Source organism: Dunckerocampus dactyliophorus, chromosome 8 (assembly GCF_027744805.1).
Source record: "Dunckerocampus dactyliophorus isolate RoL2022-P2 chromosome 8, RoL_Ddac_1.1, whole genome shotgun sequence".
Lineage (NCBI taxonomy): Eukaryota > Metazoa > Chordata > Actinopteri > Syngnathiformes > Syngnathidae > Dunckerocampus > Dunckerocampus dactyliophorus.
In genome coordinates this window covers 9,816,829-9,833,993 of record NC_072826.1, presented here as the reverse complement: position 1 = coordinate 9,833,993, position 17,165 = coordinate 9,816,829, and the positions used below count along the sequence as shown (strand labels likewise).

The window sequence follows — 17,165 nt, the reverse complement described above, 5'->3', positions numbered from 1 at the left end:
TTCCTCAACATCAGTTTATTGGGATTGGGGTATATGAACAATAACAACAACAAATGGATAAAACGGTAACTGTTTATTTACAATAGTTTCATAGAAACAGTTTTCACCACAGTACAGATGATGCTTTGTCAATAAAAGGGCAGAGGACAACCCAACCCATTGGAATAAACCAGCTAATTACAGATTTATATGTTAGAATTAAAATGAGGGCTTCAGGCTCTCTAAGTGGCTTAGGATACATCACAACCTGGCTGATTATTTTTGCAACGTAACATCAGAAGTGCGTGGATGTACTTCACCGGTTTGCCAACCACATGTATCATACTTAATGTTCGTCACTGTGTAAGGAGTATGGCTTTTGTTTAATTACACACAAAATATAGCCTACACAAACAGGTCCATGGCACATTTGCTAAAATATTTTATCCAAATGGCAGCAAGCTTCAGGGAAAACGACTGTAAAAAATAAGCATTTCCAATAATGTAAGTGAATACTGTTGGGAAGAAGTGATGAGACTTGTCGTGTTTTCACTCTCCTCTCTCAAACGCACACACACCCCAAAGGTGATCATTTGCAGATTAGATTCTTAGAAAATGAAACAAAGTATAGATTTTTCATAGCAGCACATGCATTGACTTTCTCACTCAAATCACTCACATGCATATTAAACACTGGAGAGTCAAACACTATTCCAGTTGTTGAAGCTGAATGGCCATAGGAGTCCTTTCTATAAATATATTTGCCTCTGAAAGCTTCAGAATGAAAAAAGGGATGTAGGAAGAAATTATATATGAAGCAAAACACAGGGAGTGGGATGTAGTGTCAGATATAAAGTCAGAGAGAACAAGTGAACGCCCCCTGGCCGACTATCATATTGATACACACAGCAAACAAGGTTGGAAGACGGTTTGAGAAGAAGAGAGAAGAACAACCCCCCCCCGGGCTTCTCTTTCGCCACAATAAACTTAAATACAGACAGACAGATGACGCAGATGCAGACTACATCTTTGTTCTATTGGATTATCAGCTTAATACTATAGCACCATCTGAAGCAATTATGTCAAGGCTTATCTTGTTTTCTCCATCTAAACAGCCACCTCTGCAACACTAACAAGAGGCTGCTGGGAGAAATCAAATCCAGTTTCATATGAACAACATACCTGTCCCTATTGCCAAAAGGGTTGCGTTTAAGTGAGAAAAAGTGCAAAGAGTCTTTCCGACACATCCCAGAATGCACCAGAGAGGGTGGCAGTTTGTGGAGGGACTCGATATGGCAGTTTCCAGTGTTCACAAGACACTACAATCCCTACAGTAGAGGTACGCTGCTATGCTAAAGTCATCTACAGACACATATCTTTCAGTGATTGCCTTACGCAGAGAGTCTGTAGGGAAGCACAAGTACACATCTGTAGAGCTAGGATGTTTGCTATAGGCCCACAAGTGTTCATAGAAAATACCCACGAGGGATCAGTTCCGACAAACTGGAGGGTGGAGTTTGTTGTGGAGGTTATTCTAGCAGGTGCTTCCGTGGACCTATGCGAGAGCGGTGGGAGCGGCGAGCGTCCGGGGGGCCGTGGGTTTCCCGGCAGCTCTGGCACATGTATGTTTCCGGCACGTGGCTCTTGCGGATTTTGGCGCACGACAGGTGGATCCAGGTGTTACACTTGTTGCACTCGATCATGGCCCGGCCGGCGAACGGCTTCATGCAGAAACATGTCACCAGGTCCCACGAATCGTCATCTGAGAGGCCAAGCGAGAAAGAATATGGTGAGTATACAGTCATCCCTCGCCACTTCACGCTTCGACTACAGTGGCTTCATTCTGTCAGTTTTTCAAAAGATATTCATTTTAAAAAAACATATTGTGGCTGCTCGCTGTTTCGTGGTTGGCTATGGCCTATTAATATAGTCCAAAACATGCACATTTACGTAAGTACATTTTATGTGTTTTTGGCCTAAACTAAGCATTTTCAAGCATAAAAATGGCTAAACGAACAAAAACACAGATAGAAGGCATTCAGAAAACAGTGTACTCACTCATTCAAAGGCAAAGGCCTGGGTAAACGCATCTAATGTAGCATCATCATCGAACACGTTGCAGTATTTTCACACGGTAGTGTTGTGTGTAAGAACTCTGTGTGTGTGTGTGTAATTAATAAGCAGCGTGTAGTAAGTGTATCACATGAAACAAACCTTAGGCTAGGGGTAAGAATGTCAGTGTTGCCAGGTCTCATGAGAGACTAGCGCTCTGAAAACCATCTCAAAACAAAAATAAGATGTTTTCAAGCGACTTTCCAAACAAGAAAGCCCAAAGTCGGTTATAATAAGCAGACCTGGCAACACTGGTGTGTGTGTGTGTGTGTGTGTGTGTGTGTGTGTGTGTGTGTGTGTGTGTGTGTGTGTGTGTGTGTGTGTGTGTGTGTGCGTGCGAGTGTCTTTATTCTTATTTTCACTTCACTATAGGGGTATTATTTAAAGTCCAGAGGTCTCTAATAATGTTAGAAAAAGTATTTAGTAGGTCATAACTACAAAAAAATTTCAATTTATAAATAAGGAATCCTACTTTGCGGAAATTCACTTATCACAGTCGGGTCTGGAACTGATTTAACCTCGATAAACGTGGAGTATACTCTATGTGAGGGTGTACTCACACTAGGCTATTCGAACCGTGCTTAAACATCTAAAGTCAAGAACATTTGTCTTGTGTGAGTGCACTGATCCGCGGTCACGTTTGCTACACTTGTGATGTGGGCCAGGGTACGGTATGGCCGGCCGTTAGGGGTGTTGCCTGACACGAGATCTCACGAGATTAACCCGTGACAAGATGTCTCGTTCAGGAAAAAAACTGTCATCTTCATCCGCTGTGGAACACATACGTAACCAAGATGGCTGAGGCACGAGCATACACCAAAATCTGACCAGAACTAGGCACACGGGACCAAGTGCAGAGTAAGTCACCGTTGATGCACTACACTGCTGATGGGGATGTCATACAACTTCATGTCAAAAATATCCAAACTATCCCTTTAAGGAGGTTCTTAGCAGACCTTCAAAATGCAAAAAGAAGAAACGAGTGAGAGTGTCACAAAAAAAGAATGTGAGTAAGCAGTTGTTATTGCAAACAACCATTGAACTGAAATAGGCTATTCTTCAGCTGACCAATGGTTTAAGACCATAGCCTTTCAAAGCTAAAATCTTGGCAAAAATATGGATTCAATGTTATTTTCTGTCAGGTATTCACACTGCCATGATCTCCTGATGGCAAAGGCAAAAAAGTTTTGTCTCTATGAACACGGGTGCAGCCAGTAAGACAGTCATTTTAAACTTCTTCAAAAGATCCTGAGGGTTATGGAACAAAAAAGTCAAAGTTGTAGATCCCAAAAAATGTCACCGGCTGGAGGATCTGATTTACTGTCCATCACGAGACAGGATGAAGGTTGTTAATGGTGTCCAATAACCATCAGACGAGAAAAGGGTTTTAAGAACAAAAAAGGTCTTCAAAGGCCTCGTCTCCGTCAACGCCACAACACTGCCCGTTTGGAATTTGCATGACAGCACCAAACAAATGAGGAAAAAACGTCGCTGCAAGGTGACATGTATGATAACGACAGGGTGATAGAATTAAAATCACTATCGCAGGCCAAATGTATGTTATTTCTATCATTTATTATTATCATTACTTATCGGTACATATTGTTTCTCTAGAAAGAGGAAGTCAAGGTAATTGTAATACATCAAGTGTATTAGTGAATTAGAATCGGCCTCCAAGTCGTAAAGCTGCTAATGTAAAAGTAAGAGCTCACCTGAGTCCACCATGATGTCCTCATCCTCTCCTGAGCCATCTTCATCTCGGAACACTACCTGCTTCCCCTGACGAAAAACTGTTCTGTTTCCTGGAAGGCCCTCTACTTTCTGTACCTTGACCACCCCTTCTTGCAAGTCTTGTCCATCCCAGGACCGGCGCTCTTCTTTGGGTTCCTCCTTGCAAGAGGATGGGATGGACCCATGCTGAGGATGGAGGGAAATGCTGATGTCGTCTTCTGGTTCCTCTTTTATGGGCAAGCCACCTAAGGAGAAAGGAGGCTGCAGCCCTGGGATGGTCAAGTGAGACTGCCCCTGTTCCTCATCCGTCTGAAGCTCCTTCTCCTTTCTCCTCTTCTTCTTCTTCAGCTTCTCGGCTTTCCTGCGGTCGTCTGGATGCAGGGTGGTGAACATGTGCTGCAGAAAAGGCAAGTATTTTGGGTCAAAGCCAGGATAAAAAAAAAAAAAAATAGGATTAGATTAGATTGTAAAGTCGATTCACATCTTTTTTGGTGTGACCAGACAGTGTGACCCCCAGTTGTGGACGTTTCCTGATCCTGTCCAGGGGGACCAAAGAGGAGTACTGGGGACAGGACGGTGACAGGCCCGGGGTCCAGCCATCACTATCAACTGTGCTTCCAGTGCTGTTGGGGGGGCTAGACGTACTGCGCAGTGAAGAGTTCTGAAACAATAAAATCACATTTCTTGCTGAAAGACAAACACTCAAATGATTTTGAATAGCATCAAACTTGGTAATGAGGCTGGCAACACTGGTTGGGGACTTTGCTTAAAGGAAACTTGCACTTTTTTTATTTTGCCCATCATTTACAGTGCATGGCGGGAGAAATGTTCACTGACCGTCGCAGAAAAGGGGCGTTTCCGGCAAAGGCGTGTATGTCTATGGGCGCAGCATAAACACAGGCTTCTGGAGGCTGGTCGTCGACTTTGTTTGGTTAATTTGTAACCAAAATAGTAGTCATGCCACATCGATTTGTTGCCGCTGGCTTTTCACAGTGTTCCAGTGATACTGTACGTTTAAGACAACAGTGAAGAAGCAAGTACAGAGAACAAGAAACAGATGGACCTCCTCCTCGCGTTCTGTTCTGTTCTTTGAAATGTTCATGTCACTGAAGACTGCTATGAAGGAACACCTTTACAAGAAGCATTTGCATTTGCCTTGAGCGTACGGTATAAATGCATTTTGAATGCTAGGATGCTATTCCTGATGCTATGCTACGCGGGACAAGAGGAGGAGGACGGCGTCAGTTGCCACAGAACAGAGTAAGTCATGGCTTGTTTACATATTGTGTTATAAACATGATGCCATCATAACGACCGGCATTCAAAGCTTTCTACATGTTATAAAACATACTTTCACAGCGATATGTTGACGGTGGGGGGCGGGGCGGCAATGAAATATACAACAAAAAAGGCTTTATAGACCCTTTTACGCTCATTCTTTAAAACAATAAGTGAAGGATAAGCAACTCCAAGGTAATCTACAATTACCATTTTGTGTTTGAAGCCGACCAATCTTCATGCCTTTGTCATCGGACACCTCCGCATCAGACATGTTATCCCATCCTTTGTGGTTTGAATAAATACGGTTTAATTCCCAGTTCTGCAAGTTCCCTACTTCATCTCCAGATGTTTCTTCCTCCTCGAAAACTATTGACACATGGCTCAAATCTTCTGTCTCGTCCATCCTCTCATGTTTGTTTACTCATCTTAAGATGAGCCTTTGCTGACGTCACTTCCGGAAACGCCCCCTTTTTTGCGGCAGTCAGTGAACATTTCCCCTGCCACGTACTATATTACCGTTCGCTTTCAAAAAATGAACAACGTAGAACATAATTACAAACAATGTAGAACATATTGAAGCAAAGTTGATAAATCATGTCAGTGACCCTTTAATGCAATGACCCAAAAACCTCCAACAACATTTTATGGTTTTATATACATGCTGTGGCCATGTAGTATCAGGCACATCTATAATACTTACAGTATTTTGCCATACTTTGGTCATTTTAAGCATGACCGGAACTTCCATCCTGGGCGCATTGATTTCACATAGCAACATAGAAATAAAAACGCTACACCTGGCGTTAACTTTTCCAAACTTAAAAATAAAAACACAGCAGCTCTGTCGGCAGTTCCGATATTTAGCGGTACCTTTTGGTAGTGGCCTGAGGCGTTGCGGGCGAGTGTGTTGTGAAGCTAGTCGCTATCCGGCTAGTAGCTAGCCGGTGTTGTGTGGTTTCACTATGCCAGTAAAGTAGTTCTTCGGCATAACAATGTTAATAACAATATTGCTGCAGCTTGGTTAATATGCAGGTCACATGGTGTAAATGGAGCGTTGTTGGTGTCTTTTGGAGGCTTTTTCAGGAGGCTTTACTGGCGGAAGAGGTGTGTCCCATTACGTGCATTCTTAGCTGCTATTACATCTTTAGAACACACAGAAAAGAGAAAGACACGTGTGTTCATGTCTCACATAGGGATTGTGGATGATGGGCAAACATTTTTTTTTTAAAAAGTGCAGTTTTCCTTTAAGATGTCAAAAACCTAATAACATTGCCAAGGCATCCCTCACACCCAAAGTGTGAAACGTGGCGTGTAAAAGAAATAAAAATACTACTCTATATGCCTTAATTTAGGGCACGAAACTGGAAAAATAACAATAGAAGACAACAAGGGTCCCCTGCATTTATGCTTGACCTGTCCATGGGATAATAAGGTTCACTAAATACTTTTTTTTAAGGCAGCATGATGCAGTGAAAGAATACCTCTCTGGCAGTCTCAATCAAAACAGAGCATTATTTTACATTGACAGCTTTTGCATTGGATGCTGTTTGCGTGTTCCTCAAAATAGAGTATATTGCTCAGAGTTAAGATGGCTTGTTAACACTAACATATTAGCATTAGAGATCAACAAAAACACTGCGAAACCTTACTTACCTCTTGGGGGTATGGGATGTAACCAGCATAGGCCAAGACAAATGTACAAAACTGGTTAAAATCCTCGACTGTCCTCTTTCTCTTCCTGTAAGGCGGGCTAAAACCCTGCAACAGACAGTCATGACAGAAAATCAGCTGTCCACAATGGAGAGTCATGCTCTCCAAACTTCTTCTCGGTGTGTGCTCGACAGTTGCAAAACAGAGCAGAGTCACTCATAACAATGGATATGACAGGAACAAGTTTTGTTTTTAAATAAACGTGTAAGCACATTTTTCATTGGACTCTCTTGAGAACCATCCTACCAACCCCCACTAATAACGTTAACTGACAGACAACAGTCACCGACGCTACCGAGCTAGCCATGGCTAGTAAGAGTCAAACAAAACAACTTTACGTGATTTCGCCTCGCACGTCAACAATCTATCACATTGGCTTTCGATCATTTGGCTGTGGTAGAGTTTTACAATCAGATCGGGCTAGTTAGCCCATGTTAGCAATTATGGAATGATGGAATGTTTCCCAATCGATTAAACGTTATGCTAGCTTGAACAACAACAACACACCGCTACAAGTGCTGTCTTGAGTAAAGCGAGGAGTTCACACACGCAAAAAAGCACCATTGCACGTTTAAACTAGACGAACGATTTGCGTGAATGCTCGCCGTGAGTTATCACATTTTTTGCAACGTTCTGTCAACATTAGCGCATTGCAGCTAGCAGTGTGGTGACCAGCCCGAGCAAGAAGAATGCTAGCACTGTTAGCATTGAGCAAAACCACTCGACATCCAACAGTTGTTAGTTTCTGCAATGGACTCTTTACTTACCTCCGATTGAAAAGTGTGAGACGTCGACGGCTTAATGTCACCCATCTTCACGGAGTGTTGGTACTATCTTGACAGGAGAAGTGGTGATGTCGTACGGACTCAATGCCACCGTTAAGACTGATGTGTTACCTCTCTTTGAAGTGAACGCTACCTCTAACTCGAAGCGTAGGTGTATGGTCGGTTTGTCAGCACCTTACTTGACTGGCACCAGGGTCTGTGCAAATAAACGAGCAGTTAGACGTACCAAAGCTTAACCGCAGTTTACCGAATAGCCATCAAGCTATCCTGTAATGTCTTCTCCTTATCCAGTTAGTTGATGAGAGGAACGGTTCATTCGCCTGTCACCACCAGCCTGCCCACCAGTCTTCTTCTTCTTCAACATAAAATCTGTAGTGGATTCTAAACAAGATGAGGCGCGGGCGCCCCCTACAGTATGGTCTCATGCGTAGTGTTTTTGACTTTTGAGCACGCGGGTGTCTTTGCGAGGGGGGTCTCATAGTGAATTTCATTTTTTACACATATATATTTTACACAATATATATTTTATTGATTTGTAAAAAGGCTAAACACGTTACATATATTCTAACAACGCTTTGTTATTATTAGCTATTAGTATCAACATTACAGCTTTTTCTTTTCACATTGTACCTTTTTGCTGTATTTTTTTCTATTCAATAAAAAATACAGGACTTTAAACACTTCCAACCGGAAACATAGCGACTTCCTTTTCCGGTTTGTCTTACGTGTGGTGTTTTCGTCGATGTTGTTTGCAGTCAGTAAAGGCAAATAGAGAACAGTCGTAGTTTTAAGTATTAAATAATTCCAAAATGTCGACCATCGGCCTGCTGCACAAGTTTCAGTCTCGTTTAACGGAACGGTTTACCTATGCCGCCATGGAGATATTTAAAGAAGTGGAGCATATTGTTAGAGGATACCAAGAGGAGAACGAGCGTTTGCGCTTCTTACTGTACAATAGGAGAAACCCGCGCATGAATTCACCCAATATTGGTTTGTAACTTTGCTCATGTTTCTATTACATACATAAAATATTCTGTCATGATACGTCACATGTCAACACATCAGCTGTTATATTTTTGTTATACCCAATGTAAAATATATATTCGTATTTATCTTCTTTCCCTCAATAGATCATAATAGATTCTCTAGATCAGCCACGGCTGTCAGAGAGCAGCCACCTGAGCTAAACGCCCCTGTGGAGCCAGAATTATCAGAGCCACTGACTAAACTACCTAAAATGGAACATAAAGATACACTTGAGCCGTTTGCCAATATACCCGAAGATGAGCAAACAAAAGAATCCAAGCCACTGGCGAATATACTCAAAGAGGAGCTAACGGAAATATCAGTGTCACCTGCAATGGTTTCGAAGTCAGTGGCCAACGTATCCATTGAACAGCAAATTGAATATGATGGCTGCTTGGCACCAGAACGAGAAAGCGAACAAACAGACAATTGCATCACGGTAGAGTGTTTTAAAAGTGATGCCAAAGAGGAACACACTGAAAGGGGTGACATCACTGCCTCACTCCGGGATATGGCTTTGGGAAACTTCACCACACCCACTGAACGCTTTCGGTTGAGCAGTAGTGAGGGAATCTTAAACAAAGACCTGGGACCGCTGGAACTTCAAAAGAACTCATACAAAAAGGTAAACTCTTTTTTTCATTCTTTATTTACATTTGTATGACTACATTGAAATGTTTTCTCCAGAGGGCAGGAATACCCTGTTTCCACTGGACAATTCTGTCTCGACTTGGCTGTACTCGGTTCTACCGGCTTCTGTATCTACTCAAGCATCAATCATCCATAGTCAGTAGAGCCGTGTCTTAGTAAGTGCCTTGCATTAGTAAATATAGTGGACTCTCATCAGTCTAGCATTTAATTGATGGAACAATTTAGATTTGAACCCACATTTTTGAGTAATATATGGTTATAACCTGGATTCGAGTTACAAACTAAGCTTTAGGGGGGTTCCCCACACTTTTCAGGGACACACTTTGACTTACACACGCAAAGAAGACCATCACCTTTAAAAATGAGATGGCTCACACCAAGTAGCAAAAGAGCATTTTAAAAATATAAGCTGACATTTTACTGTTTCAGAGTGCTCTGTTCTTTTCCATCACCTAAAGACACGGCATGAACAACAGTACGATGACAGCGTTTAAAAGTTGACAAAGTACTAATGTTACCTGAAAACCATGAAGTGGTGAAAAAAAACACACACACGAGCCTGAACGAGTTGCCTATGGACAACGACTCAAGATTAATTAAACCACTACCCTTACCATAGGCAAAGTCAAGCAGTCCACCAGACACAGAGAAATTGCCGATGACTTCCACAGACGGAATCGTGGAATTGGCCAATAAAAACAGAATCTACTGTTAAAAGCGGAATCATGCGGAAATTTACATCACGTGAATGAAATGTTGTCTTCGTAAGGAGAAAGAATGTTTGTGTGGGAAATTTTTCCCAGGTGGTCCGCTCAAACGTGGCAGAATCTTATCCACAACCACTAACCCCGCTCCCAAACTAAACATGTTTTTATGGCGCCATGAAACATCGGCGAAACTTCGAAACTCCTCTCTTACAGAGCGTGAATGGAAGCTAACTGGGTTAGCGTAGTTCAGTGCAGCTGTGCGTGCGACTCGGGCTCTGTGAGTGTGTTGTCTTTTACCGCGTGTTAATGTAAGCGAGCGTTTTCCAATGCCCGCTCAAATATCTTACGTTACAATTGGAATTGCACCAGTGACTACGTCTTCCTTAACCACAGGCATGGGCAGTGCAATTTGTTGAGGATTTTGTACAAATCTTTGCAGAGGCTGACATCCCATTAGAAGAGTTTAGGCGAAGCTACATCCGCTTCTGAAATACTGGGCAAAATTGGCAAATGATGCATTACATCAATAAATGTTAGAATTTTTTTCAGTTAATTAACTGACATTTACTAACCCCAAAAGCACACACTCTCTGCTGGTAAAGTGTAAAAGGTAAAAAACTGAATTCTAAAAAAAATAAAACAGAAAAAGTGGAAGTTGGAAAAAAATAACATATCATAGGGCCCTCCATCCGTCTTCTATGCCGCTTATCCTCACTAGGGTCGTGGGTATGCTGGAACCTATTCCAGCGGACTTCGGGCGAGAGGCGGGGTACACCCTGGACTGGTCGCCAGCCAATCGCAGGGCACATACAAACAACCATTAACACTCACTTTCATACCTATAATTTAGAGTTGCCAATTAACCAAACATGCATGTTTTTGGAATGTGGGAGGAAACCGGAGTACCTGGAGAAAACCCACAAACGCACGGGGAGAACATGCAAACTCCACACAGAGATGCCCAACAGACATTCAAACCCAGAACTTCCCGATCTCCTGACTGTGTGGCCAACATGCTAACCACTAGCCCACCGTCGCACAGTGTCTACATCTGTAAATTCATATGTGTAGACATGGCCCTGTTGAAAAGAAGGGCTTCAGGATGTTTTTTAATTGTCTAGTAACAAAACAAAAGGTGGTAACAAAAAGAGGGACTCTGGCCCCCAAAATACTTTGTTTTTTAATTGTCTTGTCATTTTATGTATTTGTGATACATAAATAAAAGAAGAAAAGATAAGAGAAATTGGAATTCATATATATTTATATAGCCATATTGCTTAGCACTATTGCCACTGTATAAAGCACCTGGCAGTACATGAATTTGCTGTCTTTGTGGGGGCTTGGCTCCCATAACACTCAGCCCAGTAAGCATCTTAATGATTAACTCTGAAACTCTTTGTGCTTTCTTTGTCTTTTTTGTGTGTGATATATATCCCAAATGTCACCACAGAGGAGTACCAGGGATGACAGGCCAAAGAGGAAAAATGTGATGACGACCATAGCACTGAAAAAGGAACTTATCGCCAAGTGGGAGTGTGGTACACGTGTCTCGGACCTGGCTATTCAATACAATATGGCTAAGTCAACAATATCAACAATACTGAAGAGAAAAGAAGCCATCAAAGCTGCTGATGTGGCAAAAGGGGTCAAAACACTTAGTAGCAGAAGAAGCGATAAAGTGGAAGAGGTGGAAAAAGTTCTGCTTGAGTGGATTACCCATAAACAGTTGAGGGGCGACACAGTGTCAGAGACCCTCATATGTGATAAGGCAAGGGAGCTGCATAACGCCCTTACTCGAGACAACCCTGGGGGCAGTGCTGATGAGTTCAAGGCCAGTAAAGGGTGGTTTTGCAAATTTAAAAAGAGAAGTGGAATCCACGGTGTGCTGAGGCCTGGGGAGGCTGCCAGGGCGGAAAAGGAAAGCAACAACAAATTTGAGGATGAATTAGAAGACTTTGTTGACAACCAGGGCTTTCTCTCCTAACAAGTTTTTGTGATGAAACTGGAAGGGAAGGCCAAAGAAGACCTACATCACAAGATAGAGAAGACCAGCCAAGGATATAAGGCTATGCAAATAAGGCTGTGGGGTGCTATCAGTGAGGACTGCAAAATAAAAATACTGCTAGTGTACCATTCCAGAAAACTCAAAGAGCATTTGAAGAAAAATATTCTTCTCAAGAAGCTCTGCACAAAAGGTGACCTTTTTTATAAGGTGACCTTAGACATGTTTTTTAAAAAAAAACAACTACTTGAGACTTTGGGACCAGTTTAATATCCTCCAGTGCATTAGGAGATCAGAGATAAAGCCTGGAAACAAGCTACACAAAGGGCAGTGTAATCTGAAACTGAGGCCAGCCTCTCTAGTGTCCAGAGATTTTAAAGGCGTCGAGCAAGACCATTCACTGATGTAGTCCACGGACCTGGAGATGGACAAAATGCGGTGCACACGGTCGTTCTGACCAGTCTTCACAGGGAAAGAAAATTTACGAAGGAACTTTGTGAGGAGGAGGAGGACGAGTATGCAAGCAAAAAGGGCATCATTCCTTCTGCAGAAGGCTGCGGTCCTTTTGTGTACCCTTACAGCGCAGTCTCGTCTTCCAGGATGCCATCGTCACCCCTCATCAAAGTTAAGGTTGAGTATGTTTTCTTGTTTCTACATTTGGCCATAAATTGTTACCTGTATCACTTCTTTTCACACTTTTCAGTCATTCCTAAGAGGTACACAAAGTCACTGTCTTGGTTCACTAACAGGACAAACTGCGATATGAGAAGAATTGAGTTGGAAAAACAACACAAGATTAACACATACAACAAACCACATACTCATCAGCATGGTCTTATAGCTGAGCAGCAAGTGCAAGCTTGAATAGACGTACCCCAGTACAGCGCCTATCTTAAACAATATTATGCTTACTACTTAGGGGGGTTTGATCTTATCCCATCATCTCGTCTTCATTCTCCACCGCTTTGGCCACGCTGATGCAGAGATGACGGAGAGGAAACATTCAAGAAAGAATTGTTTCCCCTACTAGTTGCACAGCGTTATCGATAGGAACTGATAATAAGATAAACAAATACAGGAGATCATTGTTACTACTAAAAAAAGCCCTTTCAAATACACACCTGCCTGTAGTGTCTGCATGTTAGCGTAAATAAACTCCCCCCTCTACAATTTAATACAGTGTATGTTGTGTGATTGTGCACAGTTGCTCAATCTATAAAATGTCTTTCACAAATTGTTATCAAATATATGAATGTCTTTCTTTTGGTCTTTTTTTGTGTTGCATAAACATTCCAAAACCAAGATACCAGAAGACTGACCACAGGAGACATTCCAGAAGTTTGCAAGGTAAGAATGGTGCTAAGTGGATGCTACACACTAATAGGCAGTTTTCCCTCATGTCTTTCTAACAACGTTGACTGGTTTCTTTCAGGAGGAAGCCCGACAAATCTTAAAGTTGTTGGCACTGCATCACCTGGAGAGGAGCACTTTTTTTGTGCTGTCGCAATACAGTATGTGTGTCAAGCAGTCGCTCTGTGATTTGGTTATCCACCCACCCAAGCAATACATAGCTGGGGTCCCTGCCTGGCTGCTTGGTGTAGAACCTTAAAGAAGATCCAAGTTTAGAAAACAGAACTAAACGCCTGAATGAACAAATACTGTAGGTAAGGTTACCTATAAACTCAAAACGCATGGTCAGTTTGTCACAAGCCACGCCATTTACCGGTACATTACTGTACTTGATTTAATCATATCTTGAAGCAACGGAGGCAAAGTGGAGTACTTAGCTGTAATGAGGCACTGTTGATTTAGTCTCAACTAATTTACAATGAAGTTGAGTTTGAGTTTTTTTTTTTTCAGTAAATTCCCATCTCTGGTGCTATAAGTTTCTGGTGTTGTGCATACTCACGGACCAGCCACAATATTAGGAGCAATTGCACAATCTATGTAAAATGCTTTAGTAATTGCCTTTAATGTATAGTATTGTGTAAGAAACATTATGACCACTTCCACAATTTATGGGTTCATTCCCAGCTATTGAAAGTTTGTACATTTTGCAAATAAATCACATTTACAATAGGAGTTCAATCATTTTGTGTGCAGCTGTATACTGGCGCTTGTAGTTGTCGGTTCCTCCAAAAATATGATAGGAAGTGTATTTATTACCATAAAAACATCATACATTTGATGTAGTCGATGTTATTTATATAGCACCAGTTCAAAATAGAAGTTACCTTGAGGTGATATACACACGTAGTTGTTTAGAACCACATCTCATACATTAAAGAAAACTAACAGAACCCCACCTTGACTCGGTGTGAGGTGGCACTCTGCCTCGACCGTTGGGTTTGTGCTACAAGAGAAAAGGATAGACTGTACAAGTCACAATTATTGCGTCACTAACCAGCAAATGTAACTGACATGCTGTGGTATTTTCACAACGATATTATTGCTACTGCAGAAAAAAGAAGTACACTGTAGCGAATAAAGATGTGCTGCAATGGCTTCACACTTGAAAGCAGGGCAGTAACAGACCACCAGGGTATCACAGTTGACTCGTCTTCATGAAATATGACTAAAGTAAGTAAAAACAGGACATTGAAACTGTTGTACGTAAGCACCAACATACAGTGTCGTTTATTTGACAGGACTGAAGGTGGGTGATTGCTGGAAATTGGAAAACAAGTCTCAATTCGCACACTTACACTTAGCATTTTGAGTGCATAAGTAGTAGTAGTACTTTATTAATCCCATAGCAGGGAAATTCACCTGTTACAGCAGCAAGCAAGATACACAAGGAAAGAATGCATAGTGACATAGTGAATACAAAAAGGTTCAGGTGTTGTAGAGCCTGATAGCGGTCGGTACGAAGGACCTGCGGAACCTCTCCTTCTGACACCGTGGGTGTAACAGTCTGCTGCTGAAGGAGCTGCCCAGGGAAACAACAGTGTCATGTAGCGGGTGAGAGGTGTTGTCCATGATGGATGTCAGCTTAGCCAACATCCTTCTCTCCCCCACTTCCTCCACAGAGTCTAAAGGACCGTCCAAGACAGTAAGTGTGTTCCAATGGGAAGTACAGCAGAGTGCAGTGCACCGCAAGTGCCCGGATGTTGCATACTCAACACAGGTTTTTGTTTTTAATACATTGCATTTAAATAACAAAGTAGTAGTCGTATTTACTTTATTCTCGAAATCTCCGATTTTTTCCCCCCAATGTGGCCCTTTCATTGTGGCCCTCATACTCCCTACTACTACTAAAGTCGTAAATTTATAAGAAATCAAACTTGTAATATTACGAGAATAAAGTTGTAAATTTACGAGAATAAAGTAATATTACGTGTCAGAGGGGAAATAGAGCATAGCTCTTCAGGAAGGAAGGAAGCTGTCCTCTTGCTTCGGGCAAGCTTTTATTTGTAACGTGGCAGCAAAACAGTAGTTGAGCACAAACAGATTAGCATGTCTAGCCCGTCTCACTTTCGCCCCCTCCACATGCCCAAGACCAAAGGTCACATAAATCCCCCCCTTTTCACAGCTGTCTCAGGCAATGCCTGTAACATAAAGCTACAAGTTTTTTTTCTGATAAACTTAACTCTCGAAATCTCCGATTATTTTTTTTCAATGTGGCTCTAATACTAGTTGTACAAAACAGTCCATACTAAACAAAAATTATATATCAATAACACAGTCATGTAGAACAGAAGCAATATTACTTGTATAAAAAAATAGCTTCAATAAATGTAAAACTATCAATACTGTCCAGACAGAAAAAAAAACTATTGTAAACATGAAATATAAAAGATTTGCAAGGGATACTATGGAGGATCAAATGGGACAGAATGACAGAAATACATCTTTAAATAATTACTTAAATATGTCATTATTAAATAAAATTGGAATTAAATACATTAGTGTGTTATTAAATGTGCCAGTAATTAATTAAATACATAACTACACCATTAGATAATTACTTAATTTAGTCATTAAATATGTCATTAAATTATTAAAGTCCCAAAAAGAAAAAAGAAGAAAGCGTCATACATAAATTGTAAATGTGGAGAGATCCATAAGTAAGACACAGCCAGCCCTACACAAGCGGCGCCCTTGGCGAGATTTTATACAGCATCCCTTTCTTATCGGAAGATGGCGGTAATGAACACCAGAAGTTGCTTGCCAACCGCCAATGAAAACAAGAAGAAGCAGCATGGGAAGTCTTTTTTTTCGGTTAGTCTGTTTTCAGTCGACGCGATTGGCGCTTGGTGAATGCTAAAGGGAAATCGACTGTTCGAGTGTCAAAATTTCATTCTTCCAAAATGTCGACACTCAGCATGCAGATGCATACTCTTCGAAACAAATTAATGGAAGGAATTACCACGGTTCTTTCGGAGTTCTTTCGAGACGTGGAGAAGGTTGAGAAAACTTACCAAGAGGAGATCCGCGATCTGCGCTCACTACTGAACAATGTGAGAAATCAAGAGATTAATGTCTCCACAAAAGGTTGGTAACTTCACTTTTCAATGGTATCAATCACGATAGAAGCAAAAGTGGTGGCTCTGCTCTGCATCGAAAGGTTGTTATGTTTGGCTAAACGCTACTTTCATTGTACTTCAATGTGTATCAAAAATGCATCAAACAATGTTATATATTTTTACGGGTAGTTGGTGACTCGCTGTTGATTTTTAAATGCTAAAATTTGCTTCTTGTGATTGTGCGTATAGACTGGCCGATTGCCAAGTAGTAACTGTTTTGTATGCAAGTAAAGCACAAATGAAAAAAGATGTACATTTAACGAAAGACAGAGTGTGACTAAAATTAGATACATCTGCACAAGCTTCACTCTTGAACAAAATTCGAAAACAAATGTGCTGCAACATTTCCACATAGACAGCCACGAGTTGATGCAAGTGTCACTGTCACTACGCATTACGTACCCGGTGTTGTGCCGAGTTTGGCATCCATGCCGAGATCTGCATGCAGGTCGCGGGAGCGCGCACGCTCAGCTGAAAACCACACCGTGCTATTCTTAAAGGCACAGTACTTCATGATAACGAAGCGATGGTACGTTTTGTCAGCTTTATGGGTAACTATACAGCACCCAAAGCACGAATTTCTTGGCTTTATATTTGTTAGATATGTGGAAGCATTTGATTCAAGCATATCTAGAAACGCGGTGGGAGGAGCAGG

General features: G+C 41.6%; 2 protein-coding genes across 2 annotated transcripts; one reads left to right on the top strand and one right to left on the bottom strand.

Moving 5' to 3' along the window:
- Positions 1-58: 58 nt before the first annotated feature.
- On the bottom strand, positions 59-7,937 carry phf13 (PHD finger protein 13). Its single transcript, XM_054785800.1, has 5 exons — positions 7,581-7,937; positions 6,757-6,861; positions 4,304-4,483; positions 3,804-4,218; positions 59-1,741 (listed from the first exon to the last, which is right to left on the bottom strand). Exons 1-5 carry the CDS (start codon positions 7,623-7,625, stop codon positions 1,509-1,511), a joined length of 978 nt encoding a protein of 325 aa, XP_054641775.1. The 5' UTR covers positions 7,626-7,937; the 3' UTR covers positions 59-1,508.
- Positions 7,938-8,324: 387 nt separating this feature from the next.
- LOC129186098 (uncharacterized) lies at positions 8,325-14,836 on the top strand. Its single transcript, XM_054783970.1, has 5 exons — positions 8,325-8,588; positions 8,729-9,249; positions 11,433-12,614; positions 13,288-13,331; positions 13,417-14,836. The coding sequence occupies exons 1-3, from the start codon at positions 8,408-8,410 to the stop codon at positions 11,964-11,966; spliced, it is 1,236 nt and encodes a 411-aa protein (XP_054639945.1). The 5' UTR covers positions 8,325-8,407; the 3' UTR covers positions 11,967-12,614; positions 13,288-13,331; positions 13,417-14,836.
- The last annotated feature ends 2,329 nt before the right edge of the window (positions 14,837-17,165 follow it).